Source organism: Alexandromys fortis, unplaced genomic scaffold (genome assembly GCF_014885135.2).
Source record: "Alexandromys fortis isolate MF-2015 unplaced genomic scaffold, M_Fortis_MF-2015_v1.1 scaffold_80, whole genome shotgun sequence".
In the NCBI taxonomy this organism is placed as follows: Eukaryota; Metazoa; Chordata; class Mammalia; order Rodentia; family Cricetidae; genus Alexandromys; species Alexandromys fortis.
In genome coordinates, this window is record NW_026068174.1 from 2,581,153 (window position 1) to 2,604,839 (window position 23,687).

The following is a 23,687-nucleotide window of genomic DNA, read 5'->3' on the forward strand; positions in this document are numbered from 1 at the left end:
AAAGAGATCTGGCGCCCTCCTCTGGCGTGTGGAGGCAGAAAGTTGTATACATAATAAATAAATTTAAAAAAAAAAACATGATAAAAACAATGTAAAAAATCATATAATAACCAAGAGGTAAAGTATGATGAAATGGAATAAGAAAATCTTTACCCAAGATAGAAATTAATAGTATTATGTAAGTATACAAAAAAACCTCAACAGTTAAGAGTCATTCTTAGGTTTTGTGGCCAGGAATGAAGCTTTCCTGTTTTAACAAAGTGCGGAGGGCTGTGGCAGCCCATGCCTTTAACCCTAGTACTCAGAAGTCACAGACGGGATGTCTTTGAGATTGAGGCAGGCTGGCTGACAGGACAACCAAAATCAAAAATAAAAAAAAAATTCAATATGATCTACTTGTAAGTTTTAGTGGCCCAAGAATCTTTTTTTGGTTTTTTGAGACAGGGTTTCTCTGTGGTGTTGCAACCTGTCCTGGAACTAGCTCTGTAGAGCAGGCTGGCATTGAACTCAGAGATCCGCCTACCTACCTCTGCCTCCCAAGTGCTGGGATTAAAGGCCTGCATCTGTTTGACCTTATGATCTCTAAGAGTATTTTTTTTCAGTTTCATGTTAATACATATTAATCCTATCCCACAAGCTTATCTTACTTTGTAATCGCCACCAAAACTACATCTTGCATGCCCCTCCCGTTCTACTGCACAAAAGGTCTTTGGTATTGTTTCAAGGCACTCTTGTCTGGGCATCAGTTAAAAGAAAATGGCCCATTGAACTACATGCTCAGTTAAGTGACTTTGTATGTCATATAGGTATCAGAAATAAATAAGACCTGGTAGCAAAGGTTTGTATTCTACGGGAAGAGGCGCTGGACAAGTATAATTCTTTTTATTTTTGAAAGTCAGAGATACTTTATTTTCACGTCTAAATCCAAAGGCTAAGTATAGCAGAAGTGTAAAAATGGAGTCCCTCTCAGTCTGCTTCACATTTAATCCTGTTTTCAAAGTCCGAGACTGAAAACTTGCAATTAAACACTGAGCAAGCCACATGTTTAGAGAATATTTCTTAAAAGTCTTAAAGAAAAAAATATGATACAGGACCTAAATTTTCAAAGTGGCATATGTGCTAATAACACATGTTCTGAACAAGAATAATTCTAAGTTTAGAATACTATGGGCCATTTAAAATTGATCTCAGAGCTGGAAAGATGATTAACAAACTTGCTCTCAAAAAGGACAAAGCTGGTGTTCAATTTCTAGGACAGATGTGGTAGCTCATTTGGTGGAGAACAACATTCAAGCAAAATTAAACTGCAATGGTTTTGCTGTTGTGTTTTTTTTCCAAGACAGGATTTCTCTGTAACTTTATAGACTGTAATAGAAGTGTGCTGTAGACCAGGATGGTTGGCCTCAAACTCAGAGATTGCCTGTCTCTGCTTCCCCAGGGCTTGGGATAAAAGTATGCACGCCCATGACCTGGTGCTCAACTACAAAGTTTTAAGTGTAAATCCAACAGTCTCGTGTGTGTAGATACATACATACATACTAGGGCTGGGGAAGAAAAACTAATGCTCCTCAGCCAGGAGAGAAAGTATCACATACACTATTATTTGTGTGGAAAATTTTTATTTTATCATAAACTTCCAGTGTTAGTGAATTAAAGCCTAGCATATAATTACCTTTAGTGAATTTATATAAAAAATGACATAGGTCAAAATTTCTGTTCATGCACCATTTACTCATACACCGACTAGCAAATGTATTCTTCCTCTTGGTACTTTCCTTAAGATCCTCCACACAATCATATCCCCCAAAACTGACACTTGAGACAGGCAGACCCATTTCTTTTCAGCAAATGATGTAAAGAAATGACTTACTTCAAGAAAAAATTATCACCTCCATTGTATTATACACTTTTCACTTTAACCTGTTAACCTTCTGTTACTAACATATCCCCAGAGGGGTGGTCAGAATCCACATAGGAACACGAAGTTGTCCTCTGACCCCAGGAAAGCTCATTGTTATTGTAAAACAGGGGGGGTCTACATATCCACATAAAAAACAGGAAACTCAGGGCTAGAGAGATGGTTCAGCGGTTTAAGAGCATTGCCTGCACTCCCAAAGGTCCTGAGTTCAATTCCCAGCAACCACATGGTGGCTCACAACCATCTGTAATGAGGTCTGGTGCCCTCTTATGGCCTGCAGGCATACACGCAGACAAAATATTGTATACATAAAGTTAAAAAAAAAAAACAAAAAACAGGAATCTCCCCTCCTCCCACGAAATTCCAACACTACCCCATAAGGTATAAAGAAACAGACTAAGGGATGGAGATTGCTCAGCAGTTCAGTTCCCAGAACACACATCAGGTGGGTTCCAAGTGCCTGTAGCTCCAGCTCTAAGATCAGGCAACCCTCTTTCTGCTTCAAAGGAAAACTGCATGTGCATTCACCAAATAATAAAAAACTTTAACAATGTACCAGAAATTATACAGTGGTTCTCTCCCTTTGCCACCATATTTTAATAGAAATGAGGAAAAAAAAAAAAAAGAAGGCTTTAAAAAAACTCCAAGTCAATATTGGGTTGCTAGAATACATTTAAGTAAGTTTTCAATAAGGTAACTTCAAGTCATGTATTGATACCTTAAGGAAAGTTTTGAACAGAAAATTAGCATCACTTAAATTACCATACCAAAAACAAACAAAACCCACCAAACAAAAAAATAAAAAACAAATCAGACAAATGAGTAAGGTACATTTTAGTTTAATCATTTTGAGTACACATTTTTGGAAAAAATGTTAGATATACATATCAAGTTCCTAGAAGGATTCAGGAATTTCCCTTCACTTCTAATTGTCTTTGAATATTTTGGCAATTCACCCTTACCACTACATGCATTTGAAATTACATACTTACCAACTGTCAGCCTGCTTATCCATGCTAGGAAAGGACAGAGTTCCTTAGAAATTTATTTCACTTTAAATCTTAAAGACACAAATTCAGACTCAAGATTTGTTGAGATCTTATCTAGAATTACCATACACACTCAAAACATGAATTCCAGATTTTAGAAAACTAGTATTGTTTATACTAAAAGCAACAGAATTGACTTTATTGATTCACAAAGGTCATAGCAGAAATGGAATGTAGATACGAATACTAGTATTATCCAGAATGTGGCTAAAAATGAGGGAAAGAAATCCTTATGTCACAGGCTAATGACTGAACTAGACAGGAATAAACGTATTGTGGGCTAATTTTCACAAAGATGCTAACAATATTTTTTACACAAGTTTTCCATGCATGGAACAGAATATGCCTTCATTATTTCATTCACCTATTCAGTGAGAAAAAAGGATCACTGAACAAGTTTTTATGTCAACTTAAAAGAGGGTGGGGGAATCTTTATTTAAAGCTGTATTTCTTATTCATATGTGTATCTGCACACGAGTACATTATGTCCAAGATCCTCATGGACCTACGTGGTTTTAGTCACCTGACATGGATAATGGGAACCAAACATAGGTCCACTCGCAGCATGTTGTGGTTTTCTTTTTTCTTTTTGAGACAAGATTTTTCTATATAGCCCGTGCTATCCTTGAACTCACTATGTAGACCATGCTTCCTGGAACTCCCAGAAATCCACTTGCCTGACCCTCTTGAGTGCTAGGATTAAAGGCATACACCACACCTGAGGTTATGACATGGTCTTAATTGTTGAGGCATCTCTCCTGTCCCTATATTTCAATTACTAATTTTAAATAATACAATCATTTCTTCTCACCAAAAGAGTATGTTTTCAACTTTTTCATGCATATGGTCCTTCAGGAAAAACGTGTATATGTGTGTGTGAGAGAGAGAGAGTGAGTGAAAACCCTTATCAAGAAGTAACAGCCTAAAGATCTAATTACAACCCAAGCTGTGAAAATTCTGGCTTCTCACCTCTTTGATCAATGCCACGTTACAGCTAGGCTAAAAAAAAAAAAAATCAAACCATGATATGAAAATTATAAAGCAGTACTCACCAGAAAGGCAGCTCTAAACAGATACGGAAAACCATTTCCATTGTATCTACGCCATTCTTAGATTAAACTGTGAAAGGCAATCAAACTTAAGCCCTCAGGCAATTTTACAATCAAAAGACAAAGCGGAAAAAAATTTACAATATTTTTATTACTGGCTGCTAGATGTTTATATTTAAAATTTTAAACAAATTGTACTGTCCCCAAATAAAATAATAATAGGATAGCTAATCACCATTCAACTTACTTTTTCTACTTTCACTGTTCAAATGTCAAATATATGACTCCCTCATTAAACTCCAAATATTACGTAAGAATCCGACTCTTATTTTAAGCCAGGGAATCATCACACAGCCCAGCCTGGCCCTAAAATGAAACCATTTCTACCTCTGCCTGCAGTGTTCTGGATTAAAAGTGTGCAAAGCTATGCAGATTTCTGAGTATTCATGTCAGTGATGAACCCAGTGGCACGTTAATGTAAATTTATAGCGTACAGAGATAAATTATTTACAAGTATTACATTTGAAGCAGTGTACTTTGTAGGAGTAAATACCAAGTAAATAAGTAAAACTTCCCATAATTGTATACCATTTTTTTTCACTGCTAGAATTGAGGAAATCTGTCTTTTATTAAGCTACTTCACTGTAGAATGTAAAGGGTGACTTTAATTAAGGACATTGGACCTGGAGCCATGGACTAGATGGACTAAGTATTTCCCCTCTTCTTTTATCTAAAAGGCATGTATATAGGTTCAGGACCAACCAGAAAACTGAAGAGCAGCATTGCGCCTTTATTACACCTAAGGTCAGTAACCCTAGAGCTACTCACTCTGGTCCAAGTGTTTGAATGTCCAGTGGATCTATTATTTATACTCACATTTAAATAACTGCACAGCAGCTTTCTTCTTTATGTGCGGAAAATGGGTATGTTGGGGTGGGGGTTAAAAAAAAAGGAACATCAGGTACTTACAGAATAAACTAACCTGTACTGGCAGGGCTGTGGGATTTTTCTTCTCTACCAGTAAGTAGCAAATGCTGAAATTCTGCTGCTAGTTAACAAAAACACAAATTGTATTAAACTGAGGAGTTCAACCCATACTATAAAGTCAATGTGCATTTAATTTCCTCAGAGCCTGATAGTAGTTTGCCTAAATCTAACAAAATTTGCTTTACATTGGCTACTGCAATTGAGTGATAATTCGCAAGGACACTCAAGTACCTCTTAGACGCTTTAATGTTCAATCAATAATGCATTCAATGTGTAAAGTGTGCTGGAAATTTTGGTTGTCCTAAAAGGGAGTATGAGTATTTAAATGTGATAACCTTTACAGGCAATTTTAATTTTTAATTAAATTCTCATGAAATTTTTTATCTCATTTTCATTTTAAAAAATGGGCTATAAATTTTGCTACTTCTCCACAGATATTAAACAGCTAGCAAGTAAGGGGAAATTAACTCTAAACAGATACCCTATTTCTGATTTGAATTGTAAGAACTCTAATAACTTTCTTAGCCGCTTAGGCAATTCAACAACCCTAGAAAAGATAGTAGAAATGATATTTTCACATAGGATTAGCAGACTGATTGTCTTAATAAAATATCAATCTTCACCAAAATAAAAGTGTAAAACCTCAAAGGAACAAAAAGAAGCAACAATAGTTATTTTCCTAACATTTAAGGTTCTTAAATCTACACCCACCATACAATAATTTGTGTCCCACATAGTCAGCATCAGTTTATATTATATTGGGGAAATAGGTCTTCATTCTTCTTTTTCTTTTCGGTGATGGGGATTGAATTCAGGGCTTCATGCATGCTTAACATGCACTCTGCCACTGGGCTACCTCCAGCTTCTCAATCTTCATTTTTATTCAAGTAGGGTAATCAACAAATTTCATCACTAAATCCCTCAAATGGTGAAGACGTAAGATTCAAAAAAAAAAACACCTAAGCCCAAAAGAAAACACACACACACACACACACACACACACACACACACACACACACACACACGGTTTCCAGATACTGTAACAATGTAAAAGGGCCACTACCCTATAACTTTAAAAAAATCATAGCAACATTGAAATAATGACTGGTGTCCAAGTAATCCTTTAAGGCAATATAATATATACACATTTATCCTCTCTGCAGTCTCTTTCACAATGACAACACACACAAAAACATAAGTCATATTCAGGTTCAAGATACTAATCAAAGTTAGTACCCACTGAGTCCATTTAGTTATATGGTATTCAATATATTTTACTTAATAGAAGTAGTTGAAATTGCCTTTAATGAACACTAAGTCATAGGCTGTGTATCTCTACTTCAGTAGTCTACTTACTAAAAAGACTTTCCCTTGGAAATGAAAAATGAGCAGACTTACAAGAAAATTAATTCAAATTAAACTAATTCAATTTTAAACTGTTGTTCAGACTGGAGTTAACTATCTTTTCAGCAGAGCAGTAGTGGTACACACCTTTAATCCCAGTGCTTGGGAGGCAGAGGCAAGCCACCCTGATCTACAAAATGAGTTCCAGGCCATCCAAAACTACCTAGTGAGACCCAGACTCAAAAACAAAGAGAAAAAGAGAAATCTTGTCTTGAAAATAAAAAAATGAAAAACTAAATAAAAATTCTTTTAAATTGCAAATATTAAAAAGTGAGAATGCACAGCATTTAGGAGAAAAAAAAATAGTGCAAGAATTTGTGTGACATGGTCTTTCTTACTCTAACCCTGACTGGCCTTCAATTTGCAGGAATACCCTGGTCTCATCTCTTCCTCCAGAATGCTGGACAGTATACATGTTTACCACATGTGCCCTTAAAATAAAAATTTCAGAGTCGGTGCACAGTGGTGGTGCATGCCTTTAGCCCCAGCACCTGGGAACACCCCTAGAGTTCAACATAAGGGAAACACATGTAATAGTTGGACTTCAGGTTACTGGCAATTTAAAACCGACCTTTCTCTATCTCCTATGAATTTATCGGAATAATAGTGGTCTATGGAGAATATCCAAGAGGGTTGGACAGTGGTGGTGCAAGCCTTTAATCCCAGCAAGCAGGAGGGAGAGACAGGTGGATTTCTGTGAGTTCAAGGCCAGCCAGCCAGCCTGGTCTACAGTGACCTCCTTTGAGAGCCAGGACTGTTTTTATAGAGAAACTGCCTTAGAAAAAAAGGGAGGGGGTGAGGGAAGGGCAGATAAACGTGACTCACTTGGTAGAATGTTGCCTAAACAAAAACAAAACAAACAAAGGGCACATACTTGGTAAATTCTAACCAATACAAATGTCCTACACATCCCACATTCAGTAGATTACTCAAATTGTACTTTACTAAAGTGAAGTCAGTATTATTCAAGTTACCGGCCTCAGAGAGACCCAAAATTCTACATAATTTCTCAACTTGGGTGCTCTGGGTCATGAAACTACAAGGAGACACCAGAGGACATAACAACCCAATCAGGACAGGGTCAATACTCTGTAGCCCAAGCTGACCTCACACAACCAATCTTCCTACCTCAAATTTCTAACTTTTAGGAATACAACTGTGAACCACTATGCCAAACAAACTTCATCTTAGATTAGGTATCTATTAAATCTTTCCACCAGCCTTATTATTCAAGCAAGTAACTTATCATATGTGGTGATGCAAGTCTTTAGTCCCAGTATGCGGGGCTTACAGATCATTGAGTTTGCGGCCAGCCTGGTAAACAGAATTCCAGACAGCCAGGGCTGAACAGAGAAACCCGTTCTCCCCGTACCAAAAACAATATAACCACAAAGCAACAACAACAAAAAAGATAAAAACTGTTTCTACTCTAATGCAGGGAACAAACAGGTTAGAAGTTACATTCTACCACCTCCCCACATTTCTCAACATACAAGGTTTGAACACAATAATCAAAGCAAAATCTAATTGAAAACAAATGTGGATATACTACTGGTGTGTGCATATTACATAAAGCACTGTTCAGTAAAAGCTGACAACTCCCAAAAAAAAAAAAAAATTCCAAACCCATTTAATACTCATCACACGATCCAATTTCAATTTGGCTACTGGAAAATTAGTTATCTATCCACTAAGACATGAAATCCCCAAACCCTTTTATTATACCACACCTGTAGTCTACACCCATACATACCACACAAACAGACCAATCACCTCCCCACTCATTTCAGGGCTCTACATTAACATTTGCTCTAGTGTGGTGAGATTTGAGAAAAGATCATAAGCATTTCCACATGACCTTACCACCCTGATGATCAATATAAGCTTGGGATTTAAAACAAACATCAATAACCTGTGGCATTTCAAATAATTAAGCTTATCGAGGTTAAATTTAAGTTTGAACAGAAAACCACCAGCATTTTCCTATTGGTCAAAGTAAAAATTTGAATTAAACATATCATGCCTCCAAATCAATTTATGAAGGGGAATAAAGCTTTAGATATTATGTAACAATACTTATTTATGCTTAGTAACACCACAGTCAAACGTGAATATTAATATAGAGCCTTCTCTGCCAAAGGAATATAAAAATCCTAAATTTAATTAAATTTAGGGGCCTTCACCAAACTTGCTGCAAGTTTGGGGACATAAATATCCAACAGCCATAAAGCTGTGAAAGCCCCTGTAAGTAATAAAATAAATCCCACTTGCCTCAGACTGAACAGGGCAACACTGAGACTCAGCCTCAGCCTGTCCTATGGCAGGGCTATAGGAAGAAGAAAATTTTAATTTTAGAAAAACATCACCCAATTAATTAAAAAGACATGCATCAAAATTTAAGTCCCAATGATCAAGCAAGCAACAGAAAAAATAGCATCTGTGTCTACAATTGCATCCTGAGTCCAAACTAGTTTCTTGGAGATTTCCATAAGTAATTCATTAAACTGAGTTTAATATGTAACCTGATCAGTAAAATAGGTACTCTTCCCCCTAACAAATCGTGTGAGATCGCTACAATAGTAAAGAGTCAAATAAGTGGTAACTCCAGCAGTACTGAAAAGTGAGCCCTCAGCTGTTAGTCTTTCCACTATCAGTGGCAAAACAGAATAGAAACTAGTGCCAGACAGTTTTCTTTTTTAAAATGATCCTGTGAATGGAAGGTAGAACCAAAGCTGACAGGTGCATTGATTTTACAGCTAACCAGTGTTCACAGGAACATACGAAATAACTAAAAGCAGCCCTTCTGTGATAAAGGGCTAAAATTCACTTTTAATGACATTGTTTACTTAAAAAGTGTAAATAGTTTCAAATTAGTCACGCTTGTGATTTAACACTACTATGGACCCCAGAAGCAATTAGGCAAAATGTATTTTCTAGAAGCTTAATTATTCTTGATGCATGCAAAAATTAAATTTCAACAACATCCTGAACCACTCCTGCGCCATACAGTTACAAAACACAGGAGAGATTATATTTAACTAAATGTTATGTATTACACATAACACTTGAATTTTTATTAGGATTTCCTTACTTATTTATTTGTAGACTCCGTAATAAACCCTGCTGTATTCAAACAAAATGCAAGAGTAAAACCTTGCATCCTTTAAGTTTTTTCTTCAGTTTTCTGATAATCAAATACATGAAATTCTTCTGAGATGTTTTTGAAGAAAACATTTCTTATTTAATCTAAACTTAACCTTGTCTTTTTTGAAAAACCTTAGTATTTCTTTTTGTTTTTTAAGACAGGGTTTCTCTGTAGCTTTGGAGCCTGTCCTGAAACTTGCTCTGTAGATGAGGCTGGCCTCGATCTCACAGAGATCTACCTGCCTCTGTCTCCTAAGTGCTGGTATTAAAGGTTAGTGTCACTACTGCCCTGCTAAAACCTCAGTATTTTCAGTACAGGGCTTTCTTTACCAGTATAAAATATGTGCTGCCAGATCTAAGAAATATACAAGGGGTTCTAAAGCTTTAGACAATAGATATTTAGGCAAAAGGATATGTAACTTGGCTGCTGGCGGAATAACGCATCTCTAGTAATATATGGGCGTTTCCATTACAAACTTTAACTTTTGCACCATAACAGTAACTACATCAGAGGCATAAAATAAATCAGTGCAGAAATACGACCTTGAAAATGGCATTTAACTTTCAATTACTTGTCATAATGTATTCCATAGGCTTTTACCTGTTAACTTCCTTCTGTAATGAGTCAAATATTTTCAATATATTCCTACGAAATAAACACCATTTTTGGTGTTGTCACATTTATCTAATACTTCATAGAAATTAATAAAAACTTAAGCATTGGGGGCTGGAGAGATGGCTCAGCGTTTAAGAGCATTGCCTGCTCTTCCAAAGGTCCTGAGTTCAATTCCCAGCAACCACATGGTGGCTCACAACCATCTGTAATGAGGTCTGGTGCCCTCTTCTGGCCTGCAGGCATACAAGCAGACAGAATACTGTATAAATAATAAATATTAAAAAAACTTAAGCATTTTCAGCATAAACCAAATCAACTTGTATTCGTTTTTTTTGGATAATTACTCTGTAAAGATCAAAAAAATATGGAAAAGGAAAAAGCCAAAAGAATTATTAAGAGCTACTAGTATGAGACAACACAAAATCCGCAACAGCAGTCACCCCCAAAGTAAAATTACCTATAGGAACACAAACATTCCACATTTCCAAGGGTCAGGATTAACCGCCTGGTTTTAACAGAGGGCACGTATCCAATCCCAGGTAACACAACCTCTAAGAAGCATGAAACAAATTTGCTAATCATCTCTTAAATCATCCTAACACCTTTAACAGGGGCACATTTAAATTAACACATATCAAACCATTAACAAAGACGCGTACACATACAGCTAAGCTTCTAGAAGTTTCCACCTGGAAAGCTTCTGAGGTCCATGAAGTAAAATTAATTAAAGAAAATAAATGGGTCTGGCACTAGGCTCTAAACTTCCTTATCAAGAAGTTTTGAATTTTACATTTTAAATTTCTGTGGCATCTGATACCAAAGGATGTGAAACAAGGGAACAAAGACTCCATACCCATTATGTAATGATCCATGTGTCTTAAGAGTTTGTCAACAGAAACAATTCTATACACTATTAAAACATGCAGCTAAGAAAAAACCTGTACTTAAAGAACCCAATCATTTATCAAATCTGTATTGGTAACTGAATTTTATTATGTGGACATCTACTGTGGCATGCATCTGTACAAACCTTTCAGTCAGTGGTCCACAGTTGGGTTATGAATAAAAAGGCATAAATTTTTATCTCATTTTATTACAATGAAGTTTTGAAGTACAGAAAAGTCACATGACCTCAATGGGCCAGATTTCTTAAACCCTGCAACACGAGGAACTCTCTAAATACATTAAATATTGTTACACATTCAGACTTCCAATGTACAAGTACTTGGAAACAGTTACAGCCCTCACCAAGCTAGGTTGGGGACATGAAGTCCAACAGCATCAGAAATGCTGTGAAGGCATAACTTTACAAATAGCAATGTAAGCTTACAGAACTTGCCTTTATTTAAGATGGTATGTTCATGTAATTCCAGCGCCTTCACAATTTAACGAACCAAATTTACTATACTTCACTTCTAAAAACCTAGATGAAACATGAAAAAGAAGCCATACAGTATAAATTGCAACTTCAGGAAAACTTCCTGTTTATTATTCCAAATAATTTCTCCCATGTCAAATAAATGTCCAATAGTTCCTGGTATGTGGGAAGATAATGTTTGTTAAAGTCACAATGAAGCCTTATAGACGGAAGCTTGTTTATATAAACAGCACAAGTTGAGAAAAGGTTTAATCTCCAAACCTATTAGACTTGGTGAAGTAAGATCAGTAACGGCCACCTTGCGACATAACAGGAGGTCTCATTCCCATTGGAGGTCGAGGAGGCCCACCTTGGTAAGGGGGCACCATTGGTGGTCCCTGTCCATAAGGTGGCATAGCGCCAGGGAGGTAACCTGGCATGCCTTGATGATGACCACCATACTGACCTACAAAAAAAACCCAAAAATATAAAGTTGGTTTGTGTGTACAATACTTTTAAACCAGTACACTTTACAGATAGTTAACCTTTTCATATATACTTAAAATTCATGAAATGTAAAAAAGTACCATGAGGTGGCATTGGAGGGCGCATTCCTTGCTGCTGTGGGATGCCTGGCTGCGGTGGCATCATACCCCCAATTGGTCCAACTGGTGGATTACCAATTGGAGTCTGTCCTGGTCGAGGAAGATTACGCTGATATTTAGGTAACTGTGCCCTTCTTTCTTCCTGTGAATAAAAATAATGTATAATGTATGATGTAAGAATGCAGGAAGGTTCCTCAAGTAGAAAGACAATTATACAAAATCCCGATCATTTTAAATGTACAAGTACTCCCCAATAATTACTTTTGCTCCCACAAATCAGTGCTACTACTTAATCTAAAGGCCTTAAGTCTTTTTTTAAGCTATATTTAGGTTAGTACATGGCTAGCTAATTTCATAATTAGCTTTCTGTCAAATGAAATTAACTTGTATAGGCTTCAGTGAGTCCATGGACTGAAAGGAAACTTTTGTCAATCAATGCAAGCAAATTTATGTCTAAACATTTTTAAAGTACTGAGCTTACTGTCTTTTCTTTTAGAAATAGAAGGGCAGGAGCATCTGAGATCAAATATGAATTATTCTTCAGTTTTTGTTTTTTGTTTTGAATCATAGTACCACAACCACCTGACTCTATTTTATGGTTTCTTAAGACACAAATAAATGAAAACCATTTGGTTAAGTCCATATAAATACAAATTAAAATCTGCAATACACAAGTTGCTATAATGATACATGATTAAGCAATACTATTTAAAAAACCTATAAACAACTTACCAGTGATATATCCTCATCTGGATGGATCAACTTACTGGTTGCACTGGTGGTTGTAAGTGTAGCAGGCTTACTTGTAATTGAAGCTGCTGGTTTTGCTGCAGTACTGTTTGTTGTACTAGTGGTTGAAGCTGTTGACTGTGTATACGCTGGGAATGTAGGCTTCGGGGGTTCTGTAGTTGTAGCTGGAGTACTGTTTAAGGGCTTAAAATCTGTACCAACAGGTCCTTGTACAGCTGCCTGAGCCTGTAAAATAATGAACCTTTATCAATACATGTCAATATCCAAAGTTGAAAACAAAAATTTTACTTAAAAAAAAAAAAGAAAATTTACTTAAAAAAAAAAAGACAGCAATATCAAATAGAGCAAACTTCATATGAAACCAAAAACAAGTAAACATATGTTCCACAAAGGTTCAAACCAGAATATCAAAAGATACTGGGTTGACATTACTATTCTTCTCAGATCTGTCTTATAACTTCTCTCCATAAACTTAATATACAATGCTTTGCATTAATTCTAGTTTGCTATAGAATAATGAAATAGTATTTAATGCAACTGATTTTACTCTCCTAAATTCTTTGTTTAAAGCAATTCATCTTTTAAGCAGCTCAAAAAATAGAAACTACAGACTATATGGGTCTAGATAACCCGCTAGAGTAAGCATAAAAAAAACCCCAATAATGAATGGTGACCCAATGCTATCACCTATACAAGTATCCTATAGATAGCAACACATTACCCTCCAAATTAGTAATTGCTAGATTAATTACAGTATAGACAAAAAGGGTTAATGGCTCAGGCTCTAAAGTTAACGTGAATACACATTACTTTCATAATACAAATGTTTTAAATGTCTAGGTAACTTTAGAACCAAATACAGATGCTAATTTCCTTAAAGATGTGATGCATTAAACAGCATAAATTAAAAAAAGCTTAACCATGCATCAGGCTAACCATTGGCCACTAAAGTTCATTTGCGGCTCACATGCTTTTAACCCTTTAGAACCACAGAAGTTTAGAGTATTTTGTGAAAGTCTTAAGTATGAATTCAAATTTTCAAACACCATCTGAATTTTAGTATTTGTTTTACTTCTAAAAACTAAGTATATTTGTAAGATTTAGCTTTTATAAAGGGTCCAAAGGGTTAAGTTGTAAAGCATTTTTAAAATTTTTAAACTGCAACTTCCTGCGTACTTGTGCTGTGCTAGGAAACAGAGCTTTAGAAGATGCAGACAGACTTTCTGAATTGGATGAAGCTGTACTTGAGCTTGTTACAGGTGTCCCCATCTGTAGCATAAAAGAAAGGAAACAATGAACCGTCTCCGAACAAATGGGTCAAAATATGCCATGTGGCAACTTTTTAGTATAGATTGCATTTTTTGTAAATAAAGATTGTAATGCAATCAAATGTCATACAAAGAGGCAGAGTTAATGCATTTTCAATAAACAGTAAAAGTACATGCCTCAGAAATTATCTCTATACCAATACAATTAAAAATAATCTTTCCTAAACTGTAAATAATGAAGCACCCAGTTCTCTATGCAGCTCTTTACAATGAGTCTACAGATTCAGATAAAACATTCCCATAAATAAAATATATGCCACAAAATGTAAATTAATATGCTTTAAAAGAACTTAAAATTTAGCACCCAGAAACAGTGGGAAATTGAGGAAACATCTTAGTAATAATCTTTAAAAAAAAAAAAACCAACTTGATCCTTCTATTTAATTCTAAATGAAAAGCACAAAAAATCCGACCATTATGCATCTAGCCTACTCGTATTCTGGAAGTTTTGATGGAAGCAAGACTAAGAAATATGACTAAATTAAAAGCCATTAAAAGATGTGCTTCCAACACAAGAGCAGCACTACGATTTACCATGGTTCTTTTTAAATGAGCAGAAACACCCAATCAAATTAAAATTTTCTGTATAGCCCTGACTGTCCTGGAACTTTCTGTGTAAACAAGGCTGGCATTGCACTCAAAGATCTCCTTGCCTCTGTTGCCTGTCTACACCTCCAAGTGTACTAGGATTAAAGATGTGCTCTACCACTGCCAGGCCTGCTCATATCTTTTAAGATATTTCATCACTGGCTCTGACCAAGTTTCACTCCCTTCAACAAGGCAAAGGAGGACCTGGAAACATCATTTAAGTCCTCAGAAATGCAACTTTACTTTCTAGCTATAGCTAAGAATAAAGAATATGCAAATGTGAAAAACTAACATCATATTCCTTTCTGCTGTGAACAGAGGAAATCAACGTGATGATAGCCATTTTAGTGTGTGGTATATTTAAGAAATCTATCTGTGACAACTTTACACATCCCAGTAAACAAGTTCACTTTATCTTTAAACATAAATGCGCTCCTTTTTAAGAATTTCGCCTTACCTGTCCTGCACTGGGGAAAAGAGGTTTAGTTACTGGAGGCTGTGGAGCAGGTACTGCTGCTGTTGGTGCAGGTGGTCTATTAAGAATACCTGGTGCTGAAACAGCCTGTGCTTGAGTCATTGGAGGAATTCCAGGACGTGGAACAGGAGGGGGCATACCTGCAGCATAAAAAAGTTTGTAAGTAATTTCAGTCAATGAAATGACCCAAAGACAAACATACTCTTCGCACCAATCATACCTCTTGTCTCTTTAGATCAACCATAACCTTTACTGGTATCACTGTTTCAGCCAACCCTTTTATTTATTTGGTTTTTCAAGACAGTTTCTCTATTATTGTCCAAGTTGTCCAAGAACTAAGTCTGCAGACCAGGCTGGAATCACCGTTTTAGTCAACCTTTTTATTTACCTATTTATCCATTTACTTATTGATTGATTGATTTGGATTTTTTAAGCCAGTTTCTCTATATTGTCCAAGTTGTCCTAGATCTCAGTATGTAGACCATACTGGCCTATGCACCCTGAGTGTTAGGATTAAAAGTGAGCACTACAACCACCACCCCAGATGACCTGGTGTAACTATGTATATGCTAGTCTGCAACTCAAGAAATCTGCCAATGTCTGTTAGGATTAAAGTGACAGGGTTCAGGCTGTATGTAATCACAACCATGCCAATTAGACTTCTTTCAACATGTAAGATAATTAGAAACCTATACAAATAATGCTACCAGACATATTACAAAGGAAATTGTTTTAACATTTCATACCTGGTGGCATACCAGGCATCAGAGGTGGAATTCCAGGTCCAGGTGGCATCATTCCACCCATTGGCATCATTCTATTAAAAGAAAAAAATTTAAGAAAAAAAAATAGAAACAAAAAACCATTAACAGAATAAACCACAAAAATTTGGCAATTACAAAACACTAAATAAAACTTGAGTTATCTCAAGTACTGAAGTCAATCAAGCCTCAAGCCTCTACCATATACACTAATTCTGTCGTAATAAACATTCTAAAAACCAACAAACTCTTCAGTTTACCAATAAAAGAGGATTAAAAACAAAACAAAAAAAAAACACTAGCCAAACGTCTCTGAGATCCAAAAATATTCTTGAGAATATATACAGGAGGACCCATCTAACAAATGTGTTAAGCTTTTGTTCCTCTTGAAAAATATGCACACAGAACATAGACATTTCTATTGAGTTGTTCACTGTGGAGTAAAAACTTGTGTCTTGGAGGGACAAGGAAAAATCATCACCAACATTAACCTATAGAAACTCAGATTATATAAAAATTTCCTTCCTAACACTAAAAACCATGACTGAAAAATATCACCCATATTTATAGTTTCCCCCTTTAAAAAAAAAAAAAAAAAAAAACAAGACAAAGCTCACCTTTCAAGATCAACCAGTGTCCATTTACTTCAAAACAAGTATATGTACTTGATTTGTGGTCTGTTTTGGTTTTTTGGTGTTGGGGATAAAACCCAGTACCTTGTGCATGTTACACCAAGCTATGCTTTTTAATCAGAAATTTAACTTCTATATATAAATTCTAATTAGCTGAAAATCCGAATACCTTCTATAATAAAGCACAATGGCAAACTATAGATTTCTAAGTATTACCTTCTATATTAGGCCTGACTATCTAGTAATACCTAGAGAAAGCATCTGCACATTTGGAAAGGAATGTTTTTCCTTTTTTGAGACAGAATTTATGTAGCCAAGGCCAGCCACTATGTGGCCCAGGATGGTCTCATACTCAAATTTGGGATATGCCTGCCTCTGCCTCCCCAAGTTTTGAGATTAATGCACGTCTGGGACAAGAATTATTTTATTGTGTCTATTTGTTCTGAAATGTTTCGAATTTCTACTTTAAAAAGATGTGTCAATTAGCTGACAAACTTAAAACAGTTTTAGTGAGGAAGATTAGAAAATTTCTTAAGTCAACTGAATAGATATCATTAAACACACACACAAATGACATTATGATTATATTATACCTCCTGAATTACATTATGAATGAGATGCTTACATGTTTTCACCGCAAAATGACTGGGTGTATTTTCTCTGATGATGCAATCTGTGAAAATGTATGACAAAATCAAAATCTAACTGTGATTTTCAGAACACACCGGGAAAGTGTATTGTACACCTCTCACATCCAACTTTAAGTAAAAGTGATGGGCAACACAAACTTCAACTCATTTTAGTTTCTGATGCTTTTGTAAATCATTTACAGTTTCCTTCTCACCACTACAGAGCATCCTTGATAGTTCCAAAACTAAGACACTCAAATCTATAACAACTTTAACTACAGAAAACGCAACTGAAGCAGATGGTTTCCTGTATTCATGCTCAAACCCAAAAATCTAATTTCAGAAACAAACATATTTGTCTCATACTTACTGACCCCTTATTAGAAAGTTTAAAATTTAGAACCCATTTCTTATAAATAAAAAACTAAAACAAAAAAACCTAAAAACTGAAAAGTAACATTTAATTTATAATATTTAAGTCAAAAATGGAAGAAGCCCACAAACCAACAGGAAGTCTGCTTACCCAGGTGGCATGCCTGGCATAACTGGAGGCATGCCAGGCATCAGGGGAGGAACACCTGGCATCAATGGAGGTATGCCTACAAAGTGTTTCAGCAACAAAATTAGTATTGGATATTAAACAAGAGGAAGTAACATTTGCATCATACAAATTGGGTCCTCATTATGAATTTTCAAGGAATCTATTACCTGGAGGCATTCCTGGTGCCCCTGGAACTGGTGGAAGTCCTGGCTGGGCCATCGGTGGGATATAACCTTGCTGAGGTTGAACAGGCTGCGGCTGAAAGGAAGTTGAGGCTGCAGATTCATCATCATCATATTCATCAGAATCATCTTGTTGCTTTTTTTTTTGACTCTCTGTTAAGAAAAGGTTTTAATTCATTCCACTGATAAAAGAGAAAAAAATAACCTCAACAACTCAGAAAATTTTTAAAATAATATTATGACTTTAATCCCAGCACTCTGACAGAGGATCTTGGAACCAACTCCAGTTTCAGAGGATGCAATACCCTCTTTCTGGCCCTCTTAGGCACTGGGTACCCAAATGATACAGACATACATGCAGACAAAACATTCATTCATGGGGGCTGGAGAGATGGCTCAGAGGTTAAGAGCACTAGCTGCTCTTCCAGAGGTCCTGAGTTCAATTCCCAGCAACCACATGGTGGCTGACAACCATCTGTAATGAGATCTGGAACTGTATCCTGGAAAGTGTATATATAATAAATATTTAAAAGAAAACATTCATTCATGCACATACAGTAACTTAAAATCTTCAAAAATGGGGGTGGGAGAAGACTGGATATCTTCAGATGGTATCACAAGAGCGAGCATCTGGGCTGGAGAAATAACTCAAGAGTCCAAAAGCCCTGACTGCTCTGCCAAAGGTCCTGAGTTCAATTCCAGCAACCATACGATGGCTCACAACCATCTATAAGGAGATCTGGAGTCATCTTCTCGCATGCAGGCATACATGCAGGCAAAACACTGTAACCATAATAAATCTTCAAGAAAAGTTAAAAATTTCAAAATCAGATTGGTAACATTTCCTATCATGTGCACAATACACAGCTTGAAATTCCAAGACAAATGACACTAATAAACATAGAACACAAGAAAACATCACTGAAGATTAGAATTGGAGGGTTCAGGTTCAATTCCCAGCATACAAGCAAGGCAGCTCAGTCACATGTTAACTCAAATTTCTGGGAATCAGACACCCTCTTCTGGCCTTTGTCAGCACCAAACACAATGGAACACAGATATATGTGCAGGTAAATCACCCAAATACATAGGAAATATTAGAATTAGGAGCTGAGTGCAGTGGGGCACAGCTGTTATATCTACTCAGTGAAATAGTAGCTAGTGTGTTCATGGCTCAGAACAAAACTGCCCTCTTATCTTCCACACATGTGCCATAACACATACACCCCAACACACACAATAATGAAATGTAAATAAAAATACTTAACTGTAAGTTTAAATAAAATATAAACTTATGGTTGAAAATAGCCAACTCTCAATATGAAGATATTTTAACAAACTGCAAACTTTACCCTGTGTTTTCTGTTCAAGAAGTCGCCGTCTTTCATCCATATCTTTCTCTGGAATACCTTCCATGCCATATATTTCCAACTCTATATCTGTTCTCCCGGGTATTGCATTTGGTACAGCATCTATGGTTTCTTTATGCACCTGAAACAACAAAAACAAAACTAAACTATTAGATAAAGCAAAAACTTTTTCTAAAAGTAATTCATGAAAGTCTTTTTTTTTTTCAACTAGAAATTACTCAAAAGACCACTTAGTAAAAACTAATAGATCTAACTTAAGACTTTCTATATTTAAGTCCTTTTACCACCTATGGCTTTCAATGGTGTTAAAAAACCTGTCACTTGACTTCTAAGGCTGAATTTACAACACCTATAGCAAGTAACTTCTAGAGCTTTAAAAAAAACTATTATCTTCCTTTTTATTATCTTTCTATCTTGGGGGTTATGCAACAACATGTCATACATGTGCATGTCAGAGTGTAACTTTTTTGAATTGATTCTTTCCTACCATGTGAGTATCAGGGAAACACATTCAGGTTTCAGTTCAGAATGCAAGCACCATTACCCACTAATCCATACCAGACTCCCTGAAGCAATTTTTCTCACAGAGAATTATTTCACTTTTTCTTTGACTTCACATCAAACCACCAGCAGCGTCTGTTCTGCAGACCTGCCTCTTTCCTTTAACCCTCTAAGTCTAACAACTGTTCTCCCTGTACTCCAGCCTATTTCCAACTCTCCAGGCAGAATGGCCAAATCTGGTGCTCAGTAGTGGTAGAACATGTGAAATGGAAACCTAGGATGTGAAAGGCTTGGGGTTAGAAGGCCATTATAGTGCTACAGGTACACACAAACCTTAAAAGGGTGCTTTCAGTATTTAAATCACTTTCACTCAGAATTAACATACTACTGCCCTTTCATTCAATATAGAAAAATTCTCCAACATAGGTCTTTCATTTGCTATTTCTTGGATATTATTTACTTCTCAGACCTCTTCCAAGACTTCTTTCCTTGTTTTCATTTTCTCAGTAATTTATCGCGAGACAAACTACTTTGTTATGTTCTTCCACAATGTAAACCTAACCTCTATGGGTGCTGTGTCTATTACAATGATGTTCCACAGTAATGTTCTGTGGCTAATGGAAATGGTCTCCCTACCTCTCCCCAACAATAGTCACCCATGCTACATGTAGCAACAGAGCAGAGAAAATACGGCTATAACTATTCTTTAACTTAATCATCATTAAACATCTATATGACACTAGAAGCTATTACAATTCTAAAAAGGATAGGGAGGCTCTAAAATGATGGTCTTTGTTTTTGGCTTTTTAAACGAAGTTTCACTATAGCCCAGCTCTGAAATTCAAGAGCCATTTCCTTAAGATTCTAAAAGTACTATTAATTACAAGACTGTAACAGCAAGCAAAGCATTCTCAAATATTTTAAGAACAAATATGGGCAAAGGACATGGCTCCACAGATAAAGGTGTTTGACAATCTATCTGAGTTCAATCCCTGGAACCTACATGATTTAAGAGTCAAACGCCTAAGCCAGGTGGTAGTGGTGCAAACCTTTAAACCCAGCACTCAGGAGACAGAGGCAGATCTGTGAGTTCCAGAACAGCCAGTGATGTTACAGAAAAACACTGTCTCAAAGAAGCAAAGGACCAGACTCCTAGTCATTCCAAGTGAACAAACACAGAAAATTAATGAATGAGGCTTGAACTGGTCCAATGGTTAAGGACATATACTGTTCTTGTATAGGACCAGACACTGGTTTGCAGTACCTACTTCTAAAGGCTCACCACTATCTGTAATAGGGGGATGACACCCTCTTCTGTTCCAAGGCCAACTGTACTGACAGTACATCTCTCTCTCTCACACACACACACAATATCAAAAATTGTCTTTAAATAAATTAAGCATAAAAATGATTATCTAAATGATTACTGCAATAATGCACAAAGAGCCGGGCAGTGGTGGCGCACACCTTTAATCCCAGCACTCGTGAGGCAGAGGCAGGCAGAGAGACCAGCCTGGTCTACAGAGCTAGTGCCAGGACAGGCTCCAAAGCCACAGAGAAACCCTGTCTCGAAAAACCAAAAAAAAAAAAAAAAAGAAAAAAAAGAATCTTTTTTTTTGGTTTTTCTGTTTTGTTTGGCTTTTCAAGACAGTTTTCTCTGAAACTTTGATTTTCAAGACAGGATTTCTCTGTAGTTTTTGGTGCCTGTCCTGGAGCTAGCTCTTGTATACCAGGCTGGCCTTGAACTATCTCCCAAATGCTGGATAAACAGTGTGCACCACCACCAAACTGCTTTAAAAAAAAAAAAATGACCTTTTTGTAGCATCCAGGGTCTCAAGTATACTAGGCAAAAGATCTACCATTAAACTACAACTCCAGTCTTTATATAAACTTACAAATTCCTAAGATTTCATTATTCCATTGTGAAATAACTCAAGAGGAGTTTGAGAACTCAGAACCTAGTGCTTACTGACCCTCTAGAGGACTCAATTTCAATTTTTGATATCTTAATAGTAGCTCACAGCTGCCTGAAAATACAGCTCTACTTTTTCAAGTACTCACACTAAGAGCACAAGTCCAGACTTAATAAAACATAACCTTAATAAAACAACAAAAAACTCACTCATGAAATCTGGACATTATACAAAACCAAGCTTCCAAGTAGAATATAATGGTTCATTTTAGATAGCCCAAGAAATTAACATCGCAAAGAAATAGTAAATAGTAAAGTCCAATTAATTATCAGCTGGGCAGTGGTGGCGTACACCTTTAAACCCAGGCAGAGGCAAGGTAAGTGGATCTTTCCTAGTCCAAGGCCAGCCTGGTTTGCAGCCTGAGTTCCAGGACAGCCAACAGCCAGGGCTGTCCCACAGATAAACAAATCCTATCTGGGGGGAAAAAAATCCAATTATATTAATGGCAAAATAACAGGTAGGTAGTTAAAATGACAGAGCTTTGCACTTAACACATGGAATCTCTTATTACCACCGTTCAAAAGAAACAGAAAACAAAATTTTTTAAACAGATTTGACTGAAACTTATTTAGTGTGATAAATGATAAAGATACAGTTTCCATAGAAAAATTCAAGAATCTTCCTCATGTGGTTACAAATCACAAGATAACAAAAACTAAATCCAGAAGAAATTCTTACCTGCATGCAATGAATAGCTAATCCAGGTCCTGTGTACAATTTCTTGTGGCATATATGACATTTAAAATGCTTTGCTTTTTGGTGCTGTATAAGGATCTTCTCATCATCAAAATCTCTGTTACAATACCTAGTCAACATTAAGGTACAAAACACGGAACAAAAAACGACCCTGATGCCAACAAAAACATCTGTCAAGCCTGTGGCAGTTGTGTAGATCCCACCAACTTCGAAGCTACGGGAAACGAGCATAGGAGAGTGGAGCATCCTATGAATGAATATTCCATCTAATGAATTCCAAAACAAAAACAGAAAGCCAGAAATGATAGTCCATGTCTTTAATACCAACAATCAAGGGAGCAGAGACAGAGAAACTCTGAATTTGAGGTCAGCCTACTATACAATAGTTTCCAGACCAGCCAGGGGCTACATAGTGAATATGAAATCAATAAAAAAAGAAACAAGGAAGACTTTCATATTCCTTGAGAATAAGGGCAACTTTAAAATGAAGACTCCAAAGCCAGGTGGCAGCGACACACACCTTTAATCCCAGGACTTAATCCTGGAGAGGCAGGTTGATTTCTGTGAGTTCAAGGCCAGCCTCGTCTACTTAGAGGGCCTGTGTCTTCAAACACCAAGATGAACAAATAAAATAAACCCAGCACCCAAGAAGCAAGAGTTAGGCTGAGCTACATTGAGTGTGAGGCAGAGGGGCAGCCTGGTCTACAGAGCAAGTTCCAGAACAGCCAAAAAGTCCCTTCCCCCAGAAAAGGAAAAGTGAAGCAATTACACAAAAATTCATTAGATGTACAGAAAAACCGAAATTGGGAATTCATCAATGGTAAGATCAACCTCACGGCAAAGGTCACATTCAACTAACAATCCATAAAATGCCACCCAATCACAGATTAAGTGATGCCATCAGGGAACGTCAACTCACATATTATATCTAATCCACAATACTAGGAGTTCAGCAAGATTTTTCCTATAAGTGTTATTACAAAGTTCGTGACTGGTTTTTACCTAGTGGCTGACTATTTTAGAAACAGCTGATCTTGAGACAGATTTACACGAAGTAGATTATAAAAATCTATTTTAATGTAAACTACGTTAACGCTTCCAGAAAATATCTTCCTTTTCCAACAGTCCCGTT

At 36.4% G+C, this 23,687-nt stretch overlaps 1 protein-coding gene across 10 annotated transcripts; it reads right to left on the reverse strand.

Annotated features, from left to right (window-relative positions):
* Positions 1–2,741: 2,741 nt before the first annotated feature.
* On the reverse strand, positions 2,742–22,721 carry Znf207 (zinc finger protein 207). Of its 10 annotated transcripts, none has more exons than XR_007589560.1 (14): positions 22,538–22,721; positions 19,368–19,506; positions 18,001–18,168; positions 17,816–17,891; positions 17,289–17,336; positions 16,017–16,087; positions 15,253–15,410; positions 14,056–14,148; positions 12,862–13,104; positions 12,112–12,271; positions 11,807–11,990; positions 8,679–8,733; positions 4,999–5,064; positions 2,742–3,966 (listed from the first exon to the last, which is right to left on the reverse strand). XR_007589560.1 is itself a non-coding variant. In XM_050128652.1 (12 exons), the coding sequence occupies exons 1-11, from the start codon at positions 22,673–22,675 to the stop codon at positions 11,830–11,832; spliced, it is 1,455 nt and encodes a 484-aa protein (XP_049984609.1). In that variant the 5' UTR covers positions 22,676–22,721; the 3' UTR covers positions 11,241–11,590; positions 11,807–11,829. The 10 variants fall into 10 exon arrangements, 5 of the variants coding, with proteins under 5 accessions (XP_049984609.1, XP_049984607.1, XP_049984610.1 ...); XR_007589561.1 differs by having other exon boundaries at positions 4,986–5,064; XR_007589558.1 differs by having other exon boundaries at positions 2,742–5,061.
* Between the last annotated feature and the right edge of the window lie 966 nt (positions 22,722–23,687).